Source organism: Saccopteryx leptura, chromosome 3, assembly GCF_036850995.1.
Source record: "Saccopteryx leptura isolate mSacLep1 chromosome 3, mSacLep1_pri_phased_curated, whole genome shotgun sequence".
Classification (NCBI taxonomy): Eukaryota; Metazoa; Chordata; class Mammalia; order Chiroptera; family Emballonuridae; genus Saccopteryx; species Saccopteryx leptura.
This window is the reverse complement of record NC_089505.1, coordinates 9,611,501-9,630,338: the sequence shown is the minus strand read 5'-3', so window position 1 is coordinate 9,630,338 and position 18,838 is coordinate 9,611,501. Positions and strand designations below refer to the sequence as shown.

Genomic DNA, 18,838 nt, shown 5'->3' with positions numbered 1-18,838 from the left:
TGTGAGAGGCCCTGGCCGGTTGGCTCAGTGGTAGAGCGTCAGCCTGGCATGCAGGAGTCCCAGGTTCGATTCCAGGCCAGGGCACACAGGAGAAGCGGCCATCTGCTTCTCCACCCCTCCCCCTCTCCTTCCTCTCTGTCTCTCTCTTCCCCTCCCGCAGCCAAGGCTCCACTGGAGCAAAGTTTGCCTGGGCGCTGAGGATGGCTCTGTGGCCTCTGCCTCAGGCGCTAGAATGGCTCTGATTGCGGCAGAGCAACGCCCCAAGATGGGCAGAGCATCGCCCCCTGGTGGGCATGCTGGGTGGATCCCATTCGGGTGCATGCAGCAGTCTGTCTGACTGCCTCCCCGTTTCCAGCTTCGGAAAAATACAAAAAAATAAATAAATTTGTGAGATAGAATTAAAGTGGTAATATGAGAGAAATTTATGTCCTTATTTATATTAGAAAGAAATAAAATTCTATTCTTCTAATATAATCTAAGGATCATTAATCAGATAAGTATCTGCCTTTCTTACAGTTACCAAATGAGCAACAGTAAATACAATAAAAATAGATCATTTTTAAAAGTGGAAATTAATGCAATAGGAAAAGTGATACAGTGGAGGAAATAAACAAGTAAATTTGTTCTTTGAAAACAAATTAACAACATAGACAAACGGCTGGCAAGACTGATTAAGAGGAGAAAGAGAAAACCGAAATAAACAATTTTATAAATTAAAAGTTGGACACAACTGTAGATACTGTAGGTTACAAGTTAGCCAAAGGTGATTTTATAATGCCCGGGTATTTCAGTTAGGGAAGAGCAGTCTGACCAATGTGCTGAGACAACTGGTGATCTGTATTTTGAAAGAAAAAAAGGAACCTTGATTTTTATCTCTCATCCTTTACAAAAATTAACTCGAAGGGAATCACAGACATAAATGTAAAAGTTAAACTTCTGGAAACCTCAGATTTGCAAGCCCGGGTTAGGAAAAAGTTCCTTGGATCAGATAGAAGAAGCATGAACCATGAAAGAAAACATTGGTACTAGACTTAAAAATGTAGAATCTTTACTCTTTGAAAGATACCACCGAGAAAATGAAAAGGCAAACCAGATTGTATTTAGAATTTTCACAGCACAATTTGAAAGCCAACTTCTTTTTTTTTCCCCCAGAGAGAATCAGAGAGATGGATAGATAGGGACAGACAGGCAGGAACGGAGAGTGATGAGAAACATCAATCATCAGGTTTTTGTTGTGGCACCTTAATTGTTCATTGATTGCTTTCTCATATGTCCCTTGACCATGGGCCTTCAGCAGACCGAGTAACCCCTTGCTTGAGCCAGCGACCTTGGGTCCAAGCTGATGAGCTTTGCTCAAACCAGATGAGCCCACGCTCAAGCTGGCGACATCGGGTTCTTGAACCTGGGTCTTCCGCATCCCAGTCCGATGCTGCATCCACTGCACCACTGCCTGGTCAGGCGAAGGCCAACTTCTTGACATGTATGAATAGGTCAACATACATATATGTGAATTGATGCATATGGCAAGGGATTTGAACAGACATGTCTCAAAAGATGATGTACAGATGATCAATACGCATATGCAATTGTGCTCAAGTTACTAGTCAGTGGGGTAATGAAAACTAAAATGCAGGTCATGTCATTACACAGCTACTGGGGTAGCTAAAATAGAAAGACCAACAACACTAAGTGTGGATCTCTCCTACTACTGATGAGTGCAAAGTGATACTACCACTTTGGGAAACAGTGTGGTAGTTTCTTATTCAATTAAATACCATATGAACCAGCAGTTAATTGTACTTGTAGGTATTGACTCAAGAGAAATGAAACCATGTGTTTACAAAAGGTCTTGCCAGTTTTGGTTATACCATCTGTGCCTATTTTCTCTGTAAAATGAACATGATGTTACCTCCCACAGAGGGTCTTTACAAGGTTTATCATTCGCACCACCCTGACACATGCTTTTCAAATGATGTCTTTTACATTATATAATATTGTTATAATACAAAAATATATTGACATTTGTTCTCTTTAAAGCCATCTTGATCTTAGCCAAAGGCTAAATTAATGACTCTATCTAATTTTTTATAAAAGTGCTTCCCCTTTAAGGTTACAAATTGACCGCTTTTGTCTCTGTGTGTCTCAAAGGTGAGTGATTTCACGTGGAGCCACGATGGGACTCAAGCGCTTATTTCATATCGAGATGGGTTTGTCCTGGTTGGTTCTGTCAGTGGACAAAGACATTGGTCATCTGAGATCAACTTGGAAAGTCAAATCACATGTGGCATATGGACTCCTGATGACCAGCAGGTAATACATCTTGAATATGGGTGTGTAATGTTAAAACCCTGAAAGCTCAGGAGGAAATGAGTTAGACATTACCTACCACAAGGGGGAGGGAGAAGGGGTGGGGGGTTGGCTCCAAAGCCTTTTAAAGAACCATAAAGGGAAAGGACAATGACAGTGTACATATAAATATTAAAATGAAAATTTGAAATGAACCATAGACTGGAAAAATATTATTTCCCACCAATGTGTTAATATTGGATTAACATTTTAATTACAGAATATATTGAGACAAATTTAGTTTTAAATCAATATAAAAAGCCCATTGATAAGTGGATAATGGACATAAATAATCATTTAAAAAAAATTTAACTAGTCAGTAATCATATAGTAAAAAAGTATTCTCAGGGAAAAAATGCAAAATAGCACAGCAAGGATATGTTTTCACTTACTAGCAAAACTAGTGATTAATACAGATGATTTTGATTATTGATAAGAATACAATCAAATAAGCATTCTCATTCATTGCTAGTACCAGAGTGTATTGGATATTTAAGAAAGCATTTTGGTGTAGAGTATGTCAAAAGTCTTAAAAAAAATGTCGTCCACTTTGACCTGTTAATATACTTTAGGAATTTATCTAAAAGGAACAAAGGGAAGAAAATAACAGCTGTTCATTAAAGCATTCTTTATGGTAGTAAAAATTTGGCAGTAGCCTATTTGTTTAAAAATAGGATGGTTAAGTAAACTGTGGTGTAACCACTTAAAGTATTACATAGGAGTTACTTAAATTATAGATTGTGGTTAAACAGATGGTGTAGTGATCTAGAAGAGCTCTTATGATAAAACGCTAAGAGAAAAAGTCAGGATTCTAAGTGGTAAATGTGGTGTGATGACCACATCGTAAACACCCGGGAGAAACTGCGTGTGTGGTGTGAGGAACTAGAAGGAAGGGAGCACGTCCTCCACCTGCCGTGAGCACATTGTGATTCTATGGTGATGAGCCTCTGGGTCAGTTTTTAAAAACAACCTCAAAATTTTCTTTAATGTGCCTGTTCTACTTTCATGATAAAACAATATGTAATAATCTAATAAAATTATCTATTGATCATGGATTTTTAAATACTGTGTTGACTAGTTAAAATCTTTGTAAATATAAAACTTGTGTTTTCCAAGTACATTAGAATCCTTAAAATGCAGGAACAGGTCATACCAGAAGTTGCAGTGTAATTTAGTAAAAGTAAGTGGTATAATATGGAACTATTACTTTTATTTTGAATCACTTTTCTTTTACTGAATTGCTTTCCTCTAGTCACTATATGTTTCATGTTTCCATTTTTTCAAGTAGAAATGGTCAGTATTTTATTCTTCTCAAACTTAGAGTTGTGAGAATTCTAGCCCTGGCCGGTTGGCTCAGTGGTAGAGCATCGGCCTGACGTGCAGGAGTCCCAGGTTCGATTCCCGGCCAGGGCACACAGGAGAAGCGCCCATCTGCTTCTCTACCCCTCCCCCTCTCCTTCCTCTCTGTCTCTCTCTTCCCCTCCCGCAGCCAGGGCTCCATTGGAGCAAAGTTGGCCTGGGCGCTGAGGATGGCTCCATGGCCTCTTTCTCAGGCGCTAGAATGGCTCTGGTTGCAACAGAGCGACGCCCCAGATGGGCAGAGCATCGCCCCCTGGTGGGCATGCTGGGTGGATCCCGGTCGGGCGCATGCGGGAATCTGACTGCCTCCCCGTTTCCAACTTCAGAAAAATACAAAACAAACAAAACAAAAAAAACTTAGCGTTGTGAGAATTCTAGAAAGATTATCTCAGCTCTACATTTTTTCCCTTGCCCTCCCCCAAAGGCCTCTGATTATCAGTAACATGCGTGTGTCCAAATGAAGCATTTGGGTTTATGTATGACAACGTTTTATTTTGTAGCTTTGTACTGTCCGTAGAGTCTCCTCAAAGGGAAACGGGCCACAATCCCTTACTTGCATGGTCACTGACCTCTTCCTGCGGCTCCTCCTCTGTGACAAGGATGTGACACAGAAGCCTAATCCCCAGGGTTTTGTAATGATCAAGTGAAGAAACAAGTGAAGTCACTTAACGATAGATAAGTGGAAGTCTTGGCTTCGCATTCTTCCCTGGCCTAGACTGGTGGAACCCGCCAGGCTTTTGTCACAGCCCCCGGCTGAGCTGTGCCCCCAGTGTCTCCGGCAGACTGCACACCAGAGTGTGATAGGCACCAGACCCGGAGATGCTGGGGGCACAGCCAGTCAGGCTTGGCCCGTCTTTGAGGTACAAGCAGTCATTGAGGAGACAGACACGGCAGCATGTGCTGCGTCCTGGAAAAGTCGCTGAGCTAGCAGGCAGCTTGGTGTTATGGGCATGACAGTGGAAACAGGCTGCAGCTTCCAAGCCAGGCACTGGGGCTTGGTTTCTTTGACCCTTTGGGAAGCCGAGAGAGTGGCGTTGGCGGGTGGTTGGGCTCCTGGCCCACAACTTCTGTCCCCACGACTGCCCTTCCTGGTTCTGTACTTCAGGCTAATGGGCAAGAGCTGTTCAAGGAAAGTGCTCGCTGTCTGCTTTAAAAGGCAGTAGGTCACTTGCAAGGAGGGTCCTTGGAAGAACTGAACACGGAGAAGAAAGGTATGGGATACCTTTGTGGGTCAAGTTTGAACTGAGACATAGAAAGATAATATTCCCTTTTCATCTCTGTCACACGTATCTCTCTTGTTTTGAAAATTTTTGATGCAAAGAGTATGGCTTGATCAGTGGAAGTGCAGTGGATAAAGCGTTAACCCAGACTGCTGGGATCACTGGTTCGAAACCCTGGGGTCACTGGCTCTGAGCATGGGCTCATCAGTGTGAGGTGGCTGGCTAGCAAGGGAATATTGTCCACGTGATCCCAAAGCTCACCAGCTTGAGCCCAAAGGTCGCTGGCTTGAGCAAGAGCATGCTGCCACAGCCCCCATCAAGGCACGTGGAAGAAGCTCATTGTACAGCTAAAGCGAAAGCAACTATGAGTTGATGCCTCTCACCCTCGCTCTCCCTTCCTGTCTTCTTCACGCTGTCTCTCAAAAATTAAAAAAAATACGAGAAAGAATGAAGACAGCCTAATGATAGTAATGTATGTTTAAAGTGGTGCCTGCACAGTCTCAAGGTGTGGACTGCAAGAGGCCACTGTGTCTCTTCCTGTCCCCTGGACAACGCGTGCCCTTCGTGTAGTTATACAGCCTCCACGGTGAAACCACCTCCTCACATCTTGAGATAGTTCTGTTCATAATGGGATTTTAGGCTGCTTCCTGTTAACTCTTTAAAATATAAGCAGTACTGTTTAATAAGCTGTGAGTTTGAAGTCCCCATTTTTTCCTATTTGTCATGTATTTTCTTTATTCTAAAGTGGTGATTTATATACCCTTTGGGAGTTGTAGACAACTTGAATATCAAATAGAAATTGGGAGCCTATTCCTTAGAAAACTGTGCACATACACATACATGATTATATGCATTGTTTTGCGTAGAATTTTGGTAGCTCATAGATTCCATCCATGGATTCTTCTCTTTCAAATCCTGATGTAGAGAGTTTAGAGGTGACATTTGGGGTAATCTTCCGCAGCTGTTTTTTTATTGACTTAGGAAGGGAGAGAGAAACATCAATCTCTTTTTCACGTGTACATGCCATCATTGGCTGATTCTTGTATGTGCCCTGACCAGGGATTGAATTTGCGACCTCAGCATGTCAGGAAGATGCTCTAACTAACTGAGTTATCTGACCAGGGTCTTCCCTCAATTTTTGTTATGCTCATATTCAGACATTACAAATATAAAAATTGAAGACAGATTTCAAACAATCCAACTTTACACCTCAAAGAACTAGTAAAATAAATAACAGACAATCCAAAGTTAGCAGAAGGAAGAAAACAATGATTAGAGCCCAAGTAAAATGAAATGAAAAATAGAAAAACAATAGAAAAATTGCTCTGGCCAGGATGCTCAGTTGGTTAGAGTGTTGTCCTGATACGCCGAGGTTGTGGGTTCGATCCCTGGTCAGGGTGCATATTATTAGGGTGCGTACGGAAAGTGACCGACAAGCGCACAACTCAGTGGTCAACAAATGAATGCTGCTTTCTCTCTCTCTCTCTCTCTCTCTCTCTCTCTCTCTCTCTCTCTCCTTCTCCCTCTCTGTCTCTCAAATCAATTTAAAAAATTTTAAGCCTTGGCCCTGGCCGGTTGGCTCAGTGGTAGAGCGTCGGCCTGGCGTGCAGGAGTCCTGGGTTTGATTCCTGGCCAGGGCACACAGGAGAAGTGCCCATCTGCTTCTCCACCCCTCCCCCTCGCCTTCCTCTCTTTCTCTTCCCCTCCCACAGCCGAGGCTCCACTGGAGCGGAGTTGGCCCGGGCACTGAGGATGGCTCTGTGGCCTCTGCCTCAGGCGCTAGAATGGCTCTGATTGCGGCAGATCGATGCCCCAAGATGGGCAGAGCATCGCCTCCTGGTGGGCATGCCGGGTGGATCTCAGTCGGGCGCATGTGGGAGTCTGTCTGACTGCCTCCCCGTTTCCAACTTCAGAAAAATACAAAAAAAAAAAAAAAAAATTTAAGCCTTAAATAAGTAAAATAAATTAAAAAAAAAAATCAATAGTCTGACCAGGCTGTGGCACAGTGGATAGAGCATTGGACTGGGATGCAGATGATTCACGTTTGAGACCCCGAGGTCACCAGCTCAAGCACGGGCTCATCTGGTTTGAGCAAGACTCGCCAGCTTGAGCCCAAGGTTGCTGGCTCGAGCAAGGGGTCACTCAGTCTGCTGTAGCCCCCCGGTCAAGGCACATATATGAGAGAGAAATTAATGAACAAGGTGCCGCAGCAAAGATTTGATGTTTCTCATTTCTCTCTCTTCCTGTCTGTCTGTCCCTAGCTGTCTCTCTCTCTCTCTCTTTGACTCTCTGTCTCTGTCACACAAAAAAAAAATCAATAAAACTCAGAGTTGAGGTTTTTGAAAAGAGCAACAAAATTGAAAAACCTTTTACTACACTAAAAGAAAGAGATGACTTCAAATAAAAAAATCAGCAACAGAGGAGGAGACATAATCACCAATGTCACCGAAATAATAAGCATCATTAGAGACTACTCTGAACAATTACAAGCTAACAAATTGGATAATCTTAATGAAACAAATAAATTCCTAGAGAATAAAAGCCTACCACTATTAAATCATGAAGAAATAGAAAATCTAAACAGACCTATAATTAGTAAGGAGATTAAATTAGTGATAAAAAAAACCTCCCAACAAAAAAAATGCCAGTGCCAGGTGGCTTCACTATTGAATTCTGCCAAACATTTAAGGAAGAATTAATACCATTTCTCCTCAATCTCAATTTTATGAGGCCAGTATCACCCTGATACCAAAGCCAAAGACACTATAAGAACAAAAATATTACCAATGTCCCTGATGAACCTAAGTGCAAAAATCCTCAACAAAATACTAGCAAACTGAACTCAACCACGCAGTAAAAGAATCCTGCACAGCACTGGCTGGATAGCTCAGTCATTTGGAGCATTTTCCCAAGGTGCAGATGTTGCCAGTTCAGTACCTGGTCAGGGCACATGCAGGAACAGAGCGGTTTCTGTCTCTCTAAAATCAATCAATAAATTTTTTTTAAAGAATTATACACAAAGGTTCTGGCCGGTTGGCTCAGTGGTAGAGCATCGGCCTGGCATGCAGGAGTCCCGGGTTTGATTTCTGGCCGGGGCACACAGGACAAGCGCCCATCTGCTTCTCCCTCCTCCCCCTCTCCTCCTTCTCTGTCTCTCTCTTCCCCTCCCGCAGCCAAGGCTCCATTGGAGCAAAAGTTGGCCCGGGTGCTGGGGATGACTCCTTGGCCTCTGCCCCAGGCGCTAGAGTGGCTCTGGTTGCAATAGAGCGACGCCCCAGATGGACAGAGAATCGCCCCCTGGTGGGCATGCTGGGTGGATCCCGGTCAGGAGCATGCAGGAGTCTGTCTCTCTGCCTCCCCGTTTCCAACTTCGGAAAAATACAAAAAAAAAAAAAAAAAAGAATTATACACAATAATTCTAGGATGCAAGGACATTCAGCATATGAAAATGAATTGTGATATTCTGCATTAACAGAATATGGCATAAGGACCACAAGATCATCTCAATAGATGCAGAAAAAGCATTTGACAGAGTTCAAAACCCTTGCATGATAAAAACTCTCAACAAACTAGGAATTGAAAGAAAAGATTTCAACATAATAAAATCCATGTATGAAAATTTCACAGCCAATATGCTCAACAGTCAAAAACTGAAAGCTTTTCTTCTGTTGTCAGAAACAAGATGAGGATGACTTCTCTCCCCACTTCTAGTCATCATAGTACTGGAAGTCTTAGCCAGTCAGGCAAGGGAAAAGGGGGCATTCAAATAGGAATGGGAGAAGTAAAACTTTTTGGTGTTTGCAAATGATGTGAATATGTAGAAAACCCTAAAGAGTACACACATACACACGTTAGAATAAATGAATTCATTGAAGTTGCAGGATACAAAATCAATATACAAAAATTAGTTACCATACATTTCTATATACTAGCAGTGAACTATCTGAAAAGGAAATTAAGAAAATCCCATTTATAATAACATCAAAAATAATAAAATACTTAAGAAACTTAACCAAGGGGGTGAAAGACTTGTACACTGAAAATTACAAAATGTTGAAAGAAGGCCCTGGCCAGTTTGCTCAGTGGTAGAGCGTTGGCCTGGCGTGCAGAAGTCCCGGGTTCGATTCCTGGCCAGGGCACACAGGAGAAGTGCCCATCTGCTTCTCCACCCCTCCCCCTCTCCTTCCTCTCTGTCTCTCTCTTCCTCTCCCACAGCGAGGCTCCATTGGAGCAAAGATGACCCGGGCGCTGTGGATGGCTCCTTGGCCTCTGCCCCAGGCACTAGAGTGGCTCTGGTCGCAGCAAAGTGGTGCCCCGGAGGGGCAGAGCATCGCCCCCTGGTGGGCAGAGTGTCGCCCCCTGGTGGGCGTGCCGGGTGGATCCCGGTCGGGCGCATGCAGGAGTCTGTCTGACTGTCTCTCCCGTTTCCAGCTTCAGGAAAATACAAAAGAAAACGCACACACACACAAAAAAACAACAAAATGTTGAAAGAAATTAAACACTAGTAAGTGGAAAGACATCTTGTGTTCATGGGTTGGAAGACTTAAATTGTTAAAATCTTCATACTAAATGCAATCCATATAAAAATCTCAGTGGTATTTTTTTACATAAATACAAAAAAAATTCTTAAAATTTAAATGAAACCACAAAGGGCTAGGAATAACCAAAGCAATCTTGAGAGTGAAGAACAAAACTGGAGGAATCACATGTCCTGATTTTAAAATATATTACAAATCTGCACTAAATAAAACAGTCTGACATTAGCATAAATACAGACATAGGGGCCAGTAAAACAATATGGATATCCATGAAATTAACCCACGCATCCTACAGTGAAATGATCTTCAACAAGGGTGCCAAGAACACACAATAGGAAAGGACAGTCTCTAACAAGTGGAGCTAGGAAAACTAGATGTGATCATGAAGAAGAACAAAATTGGACTCTTGTCTTACGTCGTGTAAAAAATCAATTGAAAATGAATTAGAGACTTAATTGTAAGACCTTGACACTGTAAAACTCAGAAGAGATCACTAGGGAAAATGACATTGGTCTTGGCAATGATCTCTTGGATGTGACACCAACAGCAAAATGAAACAAGTAGGACTGTAACAAACTAAAAGGTTTTTGCACTGCATAGAAAACAACAGGAAAAAGGTAACTTCAGGAACGGGAGAAGATATTTGCAAGCCATATATCTGAAAAGTAGTTGATATCCAAATATATAGGTAGTTCTTTCAACTCAATATCAAAAAAACAAAACAAAGTACTAAATAACCAGATTTTAAAGTGGGCAAAGGATTAGAATAGACATTTCTCCAAAAAAGTCATCCTAGTGACCAACAAATAGATGAAAAATGCTCAACGTGATTAATCATGAGGGAAATGCATATCAAAACCAGGATCAGATATCACCTCAAACCTGTCAAGATGGCTGTTATCAAAATAATAAATGTTGGTGAGGAAGTGGAGAAATTGGAACCCTTGTACACTGTTGGTGAGAATGTAAAATGTTGCAGCTGTTAATGGAAAACCATATGGGAGTTCCTCAAAAAATTGAAAGCAGAACTACTGTGTGATCCAGAAATCCCCCTTGTGGGTGCTGTCCAGTAGAATTGGGTGTAGGGTCTTGAAGAGGTACTTGTACCCCATATTCATCGCACCCTCATTTACAATAGCCAAGATGTAGAAACAGTGTAACTGTAAATGTTCATCAACCAAAAAGGAGAGAATATGTGTATATACACCAAAGAAATAATGAAGCCTGCCTTAGAAAGGAAGGCTGAATAACACGTGGATAAACCTTGAGGAACATTGTGCTAAATTAAATAATCCAGTCTCTTGATGGCCAGGTACTGCAGGATCTCACTTACTTGAGGAATCCAAAGTAATCAAACCCATAGAAGCAGAGAGGAGAAGGGGAGCGGCCCAGGAGGGATGGGGGGGGGGGGGGGACAGGGCCTCTGCTGTTCAGTGGGTGGAAAGTTTCAGTTGTACAAGACGATTACGAACTATCGAAATGGTCCCTGAAGTATGGTGCTGGGCCACACAGTGCCTGCGGGCACCCGGACTGTACTGTGCGTGTGAGAATGTGGGGCGTGTGATGCAGAACCCCTCCCTGAATGCCAAGACTTGTCTAGATGGCTGAACTGCAAAGCTGAGCTTACGAGGGTGGCATTTCTGAGCCATGAATGCATTTCTGCTAACAACCCCATCCTTAGCATTGAAGTCTGTCCACGTGTCACATTGGAGGGAGGTGACGTGTGCTACTACCAGTGACAGACACTCTCCTGACTAAATTCTAGGCAGCCCCTGCTGAGCCCTCTTCTTAACTAGGCCTCAACTTTGGCCTAGAAAACTAGATTCCCATCACAAATGATTTCCCTCTCTCTCTCTCTCTCTCACGCGCGCGCGCACGCACAGACTTGAACAAACACTAGCATAGTTCTGTCAGCTCAAGGCTGTGTTGCTAGAGATGACAACTCCAGCCCTTTAAGTTCTTGCCTGGTAAAGCTCAAGGCTTCCAAACAACCCGACAGGAGGGTGTCTGTGGGAGGGTCCTTCCCCAACTTGGATAAGCAGCAGTTTGCAAGCCCAGATGACCTAATCACGTGGGCAAACCCGCCTCCTGCTTTCTGTGACTTTCCCCGTTGCTGACTCTGCTCGAATCCCTTCCTGCCTTCCTACTTCCCGCTCCCTCATTGTCCCTTTAAAATGCCCAGTCAGTCGTCTCTGCAGAGATGGGACTTGTGGAACTTGACTTCAGTTCAGGCTGGACTCTTCAGTATTGGAGTCGTTATTACTGGTTAAAATCTGTCCTTTATCCTGACCAGGTGGTGGCGCAGTGGAGAGAGCGTCGGACTGGGATGTGGGAGATCCAGGTTCGAGACCCCAAGGTCGGCAGCTTGAGTGTGGGCTCATCTGGTTTGAGCAAAGCTCACCAGCTTGAGCCCAAGGTCACTGGCTCGAGCAAGGGGTCACTCCGTCTGCTGTAGCCCCCCAGTCAAGGCACATATGAGAAAAGCAATCAATGAACAACTAAGGAGCCACAACAAAGAATTGATGTTTCTCATCTCTCTCTACCTTCCTGTCTGTCTGTCCCTATCGGTCCCTCTCTCTGACTCTCTCTGTCTCTGCCCCTCCCCCAAAATCTGTCCTTTAACTGGTATCTGGCTTTGTTTATCTTTTTATTCTTAATTTTTTTTTTATTGATTGATTTGAGAGAGAAAGAAACACCGATTTGTTGTTCCACTTACTAGGCCTTCAGTGGTTGGTTTTTGTATGCCCCTTAGTGGATGGAGATTGAACCCACAACTTTGGCTTATTGGGTGGTGCTCTCCCAGCTGAGCTTTCCAGCAAGGCCTGGACCTCTGCCAGCAGTCACAAGCACTGCTGGGTTCGTGTCCTTCTCTGTGCGTCCTGACAGGTGCTGGCCAGTCACAGGCACTGCTGGGTTCGTTTCCTTCTCTGTGCGTCCTGACAGGTGCTGGCCAGTCACAGGCACTGCTGGGCTCGTGTCCTTCTCTGTGCGTCCTGACAGGTGCTGGCCAGTCACAGGCACGGCTGGGCTCGTGTCCTTCTCTGTGCGTCCTGACAGGTGCTGGCCAGTCACAGGCACTGCTGGGCTCGTGTCCTTCTCTGTGCGTCCTGACAGGTGCTGGCCAGTCACAGGCACTGCTGGGCTCGTGTCCTTCTCTGTGCGTCCTGACAGGTGCTGGCCAGTCACAGGCACTGCTGGGCTCGTGTCCTTCACTGTGCATCCTGACAGCTACTGGCCAGTCACAGGCACTGCTGGGCTCGTGTCCTTCTCTGTGCATCCTGACAGCTACTGGCCAGTCACAGGCACTGCTGGGCTCGTATCCTTCTCTGTGCATCCTGACAGCTACTGGCCAGTCACAGGCACTGCTGGGTTCGTGTCCTTCTCTGTGTGTCCTGACAGCTACTGGCCAGTCACAGGCACTGCTGGGCTCGTTTCCTTCTCTGTGCGTCCTGACAGCTACTGGCCAGTCACAGGCACTGCTGGGCTCGTGTCCTTCTCTGTGCGTCCTGACAGGTGCTGGCCAGTCACAGGCACTGCTGGGCTCGTGTCCTTCTCTGTGCGTCCTGACAGCTACTGGCCAGTCACAGGCACTGCTGGGTTCGTGTCCTTCTCTGTGCGTCCTGACAGGTGCTGGCCAGTCACAGGCACTGCTGGGCTCGTGTCCTTCTCTGTGCGTCCTGACAGCTACTGGCCAGTCACAGGCACTGCTGGGCTCGTGTCCTTCTCTGTGCATCCTGACAGGTGCTGGCCAGTCACAGGCACTGCTGGGCTCGTGTCCTTCTCTGTGCGTCCTGACAGGTGCTGGCCAGTCACAGGCACTGCTGGGCTCGTGTCCTTCTCTGTGCGTCCTGACAGGTGCTGGCCAGTCACAGGCACTGCTGGGCTCGTGTCCTTCTCTGTGCGTCCTGACAGGTGCTGGCCAGTCACAGGCACTGCTGGGCTCGTGTCCTTCTCTGTGCGTCCTGACAGGTGCTGGCCAGTCACAGGCACTGCTGGGCTCGTGTCCTTCTCTGTGCGTCCTGACAGGTGCTGGCCAGTCACAGGCACTGCTGGGCTCGTGTCCTTCTCTGTGCGTCCTGACAGGTGCTGGCCAGTCACAGGCACTGCTGGGCTCGTGTTCTTCTCTGTGCGTCCTGACAGCTACTGGCCAGTCACAGGCACTGCTGGGCTCGTGTCCTTCTCTGTGCGTCCTGACAGGTGCTGGCCAGTCACAGGCACTGCTGGGCTCGTGTCCTTCTCTGTGCGTCCTGACAGGTGCTGGCCAGTCACAGGCACTGCTGGGCTCGTTTCCTTCTCTGTGCGTCCTGACAGGTGCTGGCCAGTCACAGGCACTGCTGGGCTCGTGTCCTTCTCTGTGCGTCCTGACAGGTGCTGGCCAGTCACAGGCACTGCTGGGCTCGTGTCCTTCTCTGTGCGTCCTGACAGCTACTGGCCAGTCACAGGCACGGCTGGGCTCGTGTCCTTCTCTGTGCGTCCTGACAGCTACTGGCCAGTCAGAGGCACTGCTGGGCTCGTATCCTTCTCTGTGCATCCTGACAGCTACTGGCCAGTCACAGGCACTGCAGGGCTCGTTTCCTTCTCTGTGCGTCCTGACAGGTGCTGGCCAGTCACAGGCACTGCTGGGCTCGTGTCCTTCTCTGTGCGTCCTGACAGCTACTGGCCAGTCACAGGCACTGCTGGGCTCGTGTCCTTCTCTGTGCATCCTGACAGGTGCTGGCCAGTCACAGGCACTGCTGGGCTCGTGTCCTTCTCTGTGCGTCCTGACAGGTGCTGGCCAGTCACAGGCACTGCTGGGCTCGTGTCCTTCTCTGTGCGTCCTGACAGGTGCTGGCCAGTCACAGGCACTGCTGGGCTCGTGTCCTTCTCTGTGCGTCCTGACAGGTGCTGGCCAGTCACAGGCACGGCTGGGCTCGTGTCCTTCTCTGTGCGTCCTGACAGCTACTGGCCAGTCACAGGCACTGCTGGGCTCGTTTCCTTCTCTGTGCGTCCTGACAGGTGCTGGCCAGTCACAGGCACTGCTGGGCTCGTTTCCTTCTCTGTGCGTCCTGACAGCTACTGGCCAGTCACAGGCACTGCTGGGCTCGTTTCCTTCTCTGTGCGTCCTGACAGGTGCTGGCCAGTCACAGGCACTGCTGGGCTCGTGTCCTTCTCTGTGCGTCCTGACAGGTGCTGGCCAGTCACAGGCACTGCTGGGCTCGTGTCCTTCTCTGTGCGTCCTGACAGGTGCTGGCCAGTCACAGGCACTGCTGGGTTCGTGTCCTTCTCTGTGCGTCCTGACAGGTGCTGGCCAGTCACAGGCACTGCTGGGCTCGTTTCCTTCTCTGTGCGTCCTGACAGGTGCTGGCCAGTCACAGGCACTGCTGGGCTCGTGTCCTTCTCTGTGCGTCCTGACAGGTGCTGGCCAGTCACAGGCACTGCTGGGCTCGTGTCCTTCTCTGTGCGTCCTGACAGGTGCTGGCCAGTCACAGGCACTGCTGGGCTCGTGTTCTTCTCTGTGCGTCCTGACAGCTACTGGCCAGTCAGAGGCACTGCTGGGCTCGTGTCCTTCTCTGTGCGTCCTGACAGGTGCTGGCCAGTCAGAGCCCTTCGCTTCCCAGACCAGGAGATTATTTACTCTTAGTACCCTCAGGAAGAATTACTATTTTTATATATTGGGAAACATATTTAGATGAATTTTAAAGATTCATAGCATTATGAAACAGGAAAGGATTTGAGCTCATCGAATCTAACTGTTTTAGCTGACAGAAGAGACCAGCGCTTGGAGGTGGATGATCAATTCGAAATGACGAAACTAGCCTGGCCTGTGGTGGCGCAGTGGATAGAGTGCTGACTTGGAATGCTGAGGTCACCAGTTCGAAACCCTGGGCTTGCTGGGTCAAAGCACATATAAGAAGCAACTACCTATGAGCTGTGCTTCCTGCTTCTCTCCCCACTGCCTTTCTCTGTCTCTCTCTCCTGTCGCTAAAATCAATAAATTTAAAAAATGTTGAAAGTAGTTATGAGGCAGAATATACTGCTCATGAAAGTTAGGGGATACTTTATTGCTTCATACTCATTTTGAAATGTCCCCTAATTTTCGTGAGCAGGATAGCACCAACCCCGCAACTCCCACCAGCCAACTCCCAGTCCTGAGTCCTTTGCAAAGGAAAGGGTGTTTCCAACAGGTTTGGACTGTCTACACCAAACAGGATACAAGATCCCTCCCTGCGTTACTTAGCATCTCTTGTCCGAATTACAGGTGCACAGTCACCCCCAGACTGCCCAGTGAGTGGCTGCCCCGGGCATTGCACCTGCTCCAGAGACCTGATAGAGCTATAAGTCCTGAAGCACTTCTTTCTGCCCCGTTCAAATAGGTACTTAAATACATATACTTAAATATATATGTTTTAATAGTATATTCACATGGTATAAAAGTCTAAATAAATGTTTAAAAAGATATATGATGAAAGGCCTTTTTCTTTTGTTGTCCCAGCCACCCAGTTCTGTCCCCTGAGGCAACTGGTGATCCCAGTTACTTGTGTATCCTTCTGGGGATATTCTAGTTATATGTGAGTTTTAATTGTCCTTTCTGTAGTCAGACCATTCCCCTCCTCTCCCAGACACCCGGTAGGTGTTTTAGAAGGGTGAATAAACTTTAAAATGGAGCCTTAGAGACTTTAGGAAGAATGTTCTAGCAATGGGAATTATTTAACATTAAATTTGATGCCTGGGACAGATAGACTGTCTTCCTTCTCTGAAAATCTTTGGACAGAGGAGAATCTCTCATTTTTATGGGTCGTTTCTAAGTGGTCTTTTTGGCTGTGAGTATATGACACAGCTCCAAAATTACACATTGAGCCAAAGATACAATTTTATTTTATTACAGATATTTTGGGTGAGATGTCTTTCCCACATTTATCACAATGAGTCTTAAAATACCTGTTTTAGAAAGGATTATTATAGTCAACTGTGAAATTATATTTATCTTATTTTTTAAACCAGGAAATAGCATATTAATCAACTGAACAACTTGTCATTTCCAGCTGTCTTGATTTTGGTGGCTCTGTTCCTTTAGTTGCAGAATATTCAAATCAAGTTCTGATGCACATTTGAAGGCTAATATTCTGACACCCAACAGGGAGATGTTACACAAATGGTGTGACTTAAGTGGCGTCTCAGAACAGACGTTTGCTCCTACAGAGTAGAGGGACATCCCAGTGCTGGCCCATTGGTCCCCATCCTCAGTTGCTCATGGGGACATTTGCCACCAGTGGGGCTGAAGTTACTAAGTAGGAATTTGTAATCACTTTGTTATCTGCTCCCCCAGCTGTAAATCACAGAAGCAAGTAAATGAGGAAAGAGTCAGTTCCCTTGGAACCAGCTCCAATATGCTAGTTGACTGCAGGCGAGGGGAGCAGTTATAGGAGCATGCATTTTTTGTAGCTGAAATTTTCTAATGTGGTCATCTTTCAGGAATTTAGATGCGTGCTAGGGTCCAAAGATAATGGTATTGATGATATAGCATCATCTTCCGAAAGGTAAATCCTTCGAATGATTTTGTATCCTTTCCCATAACCCCTTTGGTTTATGGCTTGGTTCATTTTAAACTACTGGTGATTGATCTATATTTTTAAATAATACACCTAAAAATAGTTATGAGTGGAATACTTTGAAATTAAGAGGTTACATATGGGTGCCATAATTATTTAAAAATGTCAATGATAGTAAAAACTGCCCTTCTATGAGAGTTCGCCACTGAACGGATCTGGTCTGAGGACCCTCAGATTTCTACCCTTTTGTTGGTTCTTGGTGTCCACATTCCAGAGGGCATTGTCCCTAGCCCACACAGGAAGCCTGCAGTGCCACAGAAGAAACAGCAGGAAAAATAGGAGACAGAAATTTAAATTATTTCATTATCATTTTACAATTCAAAGTGTTTTTGGAGACCAGTTTTATGGGAGGATTTGAGCAGAGCAGTGGTCTATAGCTTAAAGAAAAAATTAAAGAAGTTCTTCCTTCGTTTGTAGGAGAACTTGGGCAAAGGCCAGAGCATTGGGCAGAAACTCACTAACAGTCGCTGGGCATCTACCTGTGATAGGCAGCACGTGAGAACCTTGGCTGCAGACCTGCCCTTGAGAACCGTGGTTTAATGGGGAAGACAGATATGCAAACAGAGCCAGGTTCCGAGTGTGGTGGGGTCCACGGTCAGAGGGAGGTTCATTCTGTGTGGACGCATCCCAAAGGCCTTCACACATGATGTCTGAGCACTTGTGACATACCTGACCGTGTACTGGACGTGGGAGAGAAAGCCCTGGCCACAGTCTGCGGGGAGAGGGCCTGGCTGTGTGTGTATTGATGGGGGAAGGAGAAGATCACTCGTTTCATCTGGGACATTTGGACTCTGAGGCCCTTTGACACATGGAAGTGGCCAGTAGGCAATTGAATGTGATTGTCCAGAGCTTAGGGAGAGGCCTGGGCAGGGAGCTAGCGTGAGTGGGATCCCTGGAGCCAGGAGCATGCCCGAGATCTGGAGAGAGAAGAGGACCTTGGCCAGGCCTGGAGAAGTCAGCTCAGGGGGAGGAGCCCGCCCGCCCCCGGGAGAGAGCACCGGAATTGGGGGGGGGGGGGCGGTGTGTCCTTGTTCAGTAGAAGTGCAGAGACTGGCTGTGTGTGTGCTCATCGTGACTAGGCTGCTCTTCTTGTTCCTTTCAAGTCTGTGGCTCACATAAGCCTTATCTCACTGGAGGAGATGAGGCATGAAAATCTTGTAACAGAGGCGATTCTTAAAAATCTGATTTCCTCTTGTACCAGTGTTCTTCCGTTATCTGTGACGTACTAGTTCCAAAACAGTAACTCCCTCCATCGCCGTGTGACAACTAGACTGTTAGTGCTGATGTTTCCTTCGCTCAAATTTTATCGCATATTCTCTTCCCAAGAGAGCTGTGATTGCCACTGGTTGATGGTGGGAACTGCAGGGCTGGGGTTGGGTGGGGTGGGGGCCAGTTTTTGTTATACTTTGCTGTAATGTAATGTTGAGCACTGGTAACGCACTAAGTACACTGGTCCTTAATTCAGGAACAGGTTTCTGTTCTGTTGTCTGGCATCTGTTTCTCTAGAATGGAAAAGGACGCTTCAGTGCGGAGGCATTTACTCCCTCCCTCCACAGATACTCACTCCCTGTGTGGACCCAGACAGGCCCGGGGGAGGGCGTGGCGAGCAGAGCCAGCACGGCCCAGTCCTCAAGAGCCGACAGGCTCTGTGGGAATCAGAAATCAGACAACTGCACAGGGAAGATATGGAAGTAGCCCTGGCAGGTTAGCTCGGTTGGTTGGAGCATCATCCTGAGACACAAAGGTTGCCAGTTCGATGCCCGGTCAGGGCACATGCAGGAACAGA

General features: G+C 46.3%; 1 protein-coding gene across 3 annotated transcripts in view; it reads left to right on the top strand.

Annotated features, from left to right (window-relative positions):
• TULP4 (TUB like protein 4) overlaps window positions 1–18,838 on the top strand; it is a 185,093-nt gene that overhangs the window by 124,045 nt on the left and 42,210 nt on the right. For 2 of the 3 annotated variants that reach the window (XM_066372932.1, XM_066372933.1), the window contains exon 4: window positions 2,149–2,310. The exons of the other annotated variant lie outside the window; for it this stretch is intronic. In XM_066372932.1, coding sequence (XP_066229029.1) covers window positions 2,149–2,310 — 162 coding nt within the window. The remainder of the gene's footprint in view (window positions 1–2,148; window positions 2,311–18,838) is intronic. 3 annotated transcript variants of the gene reach the window in all.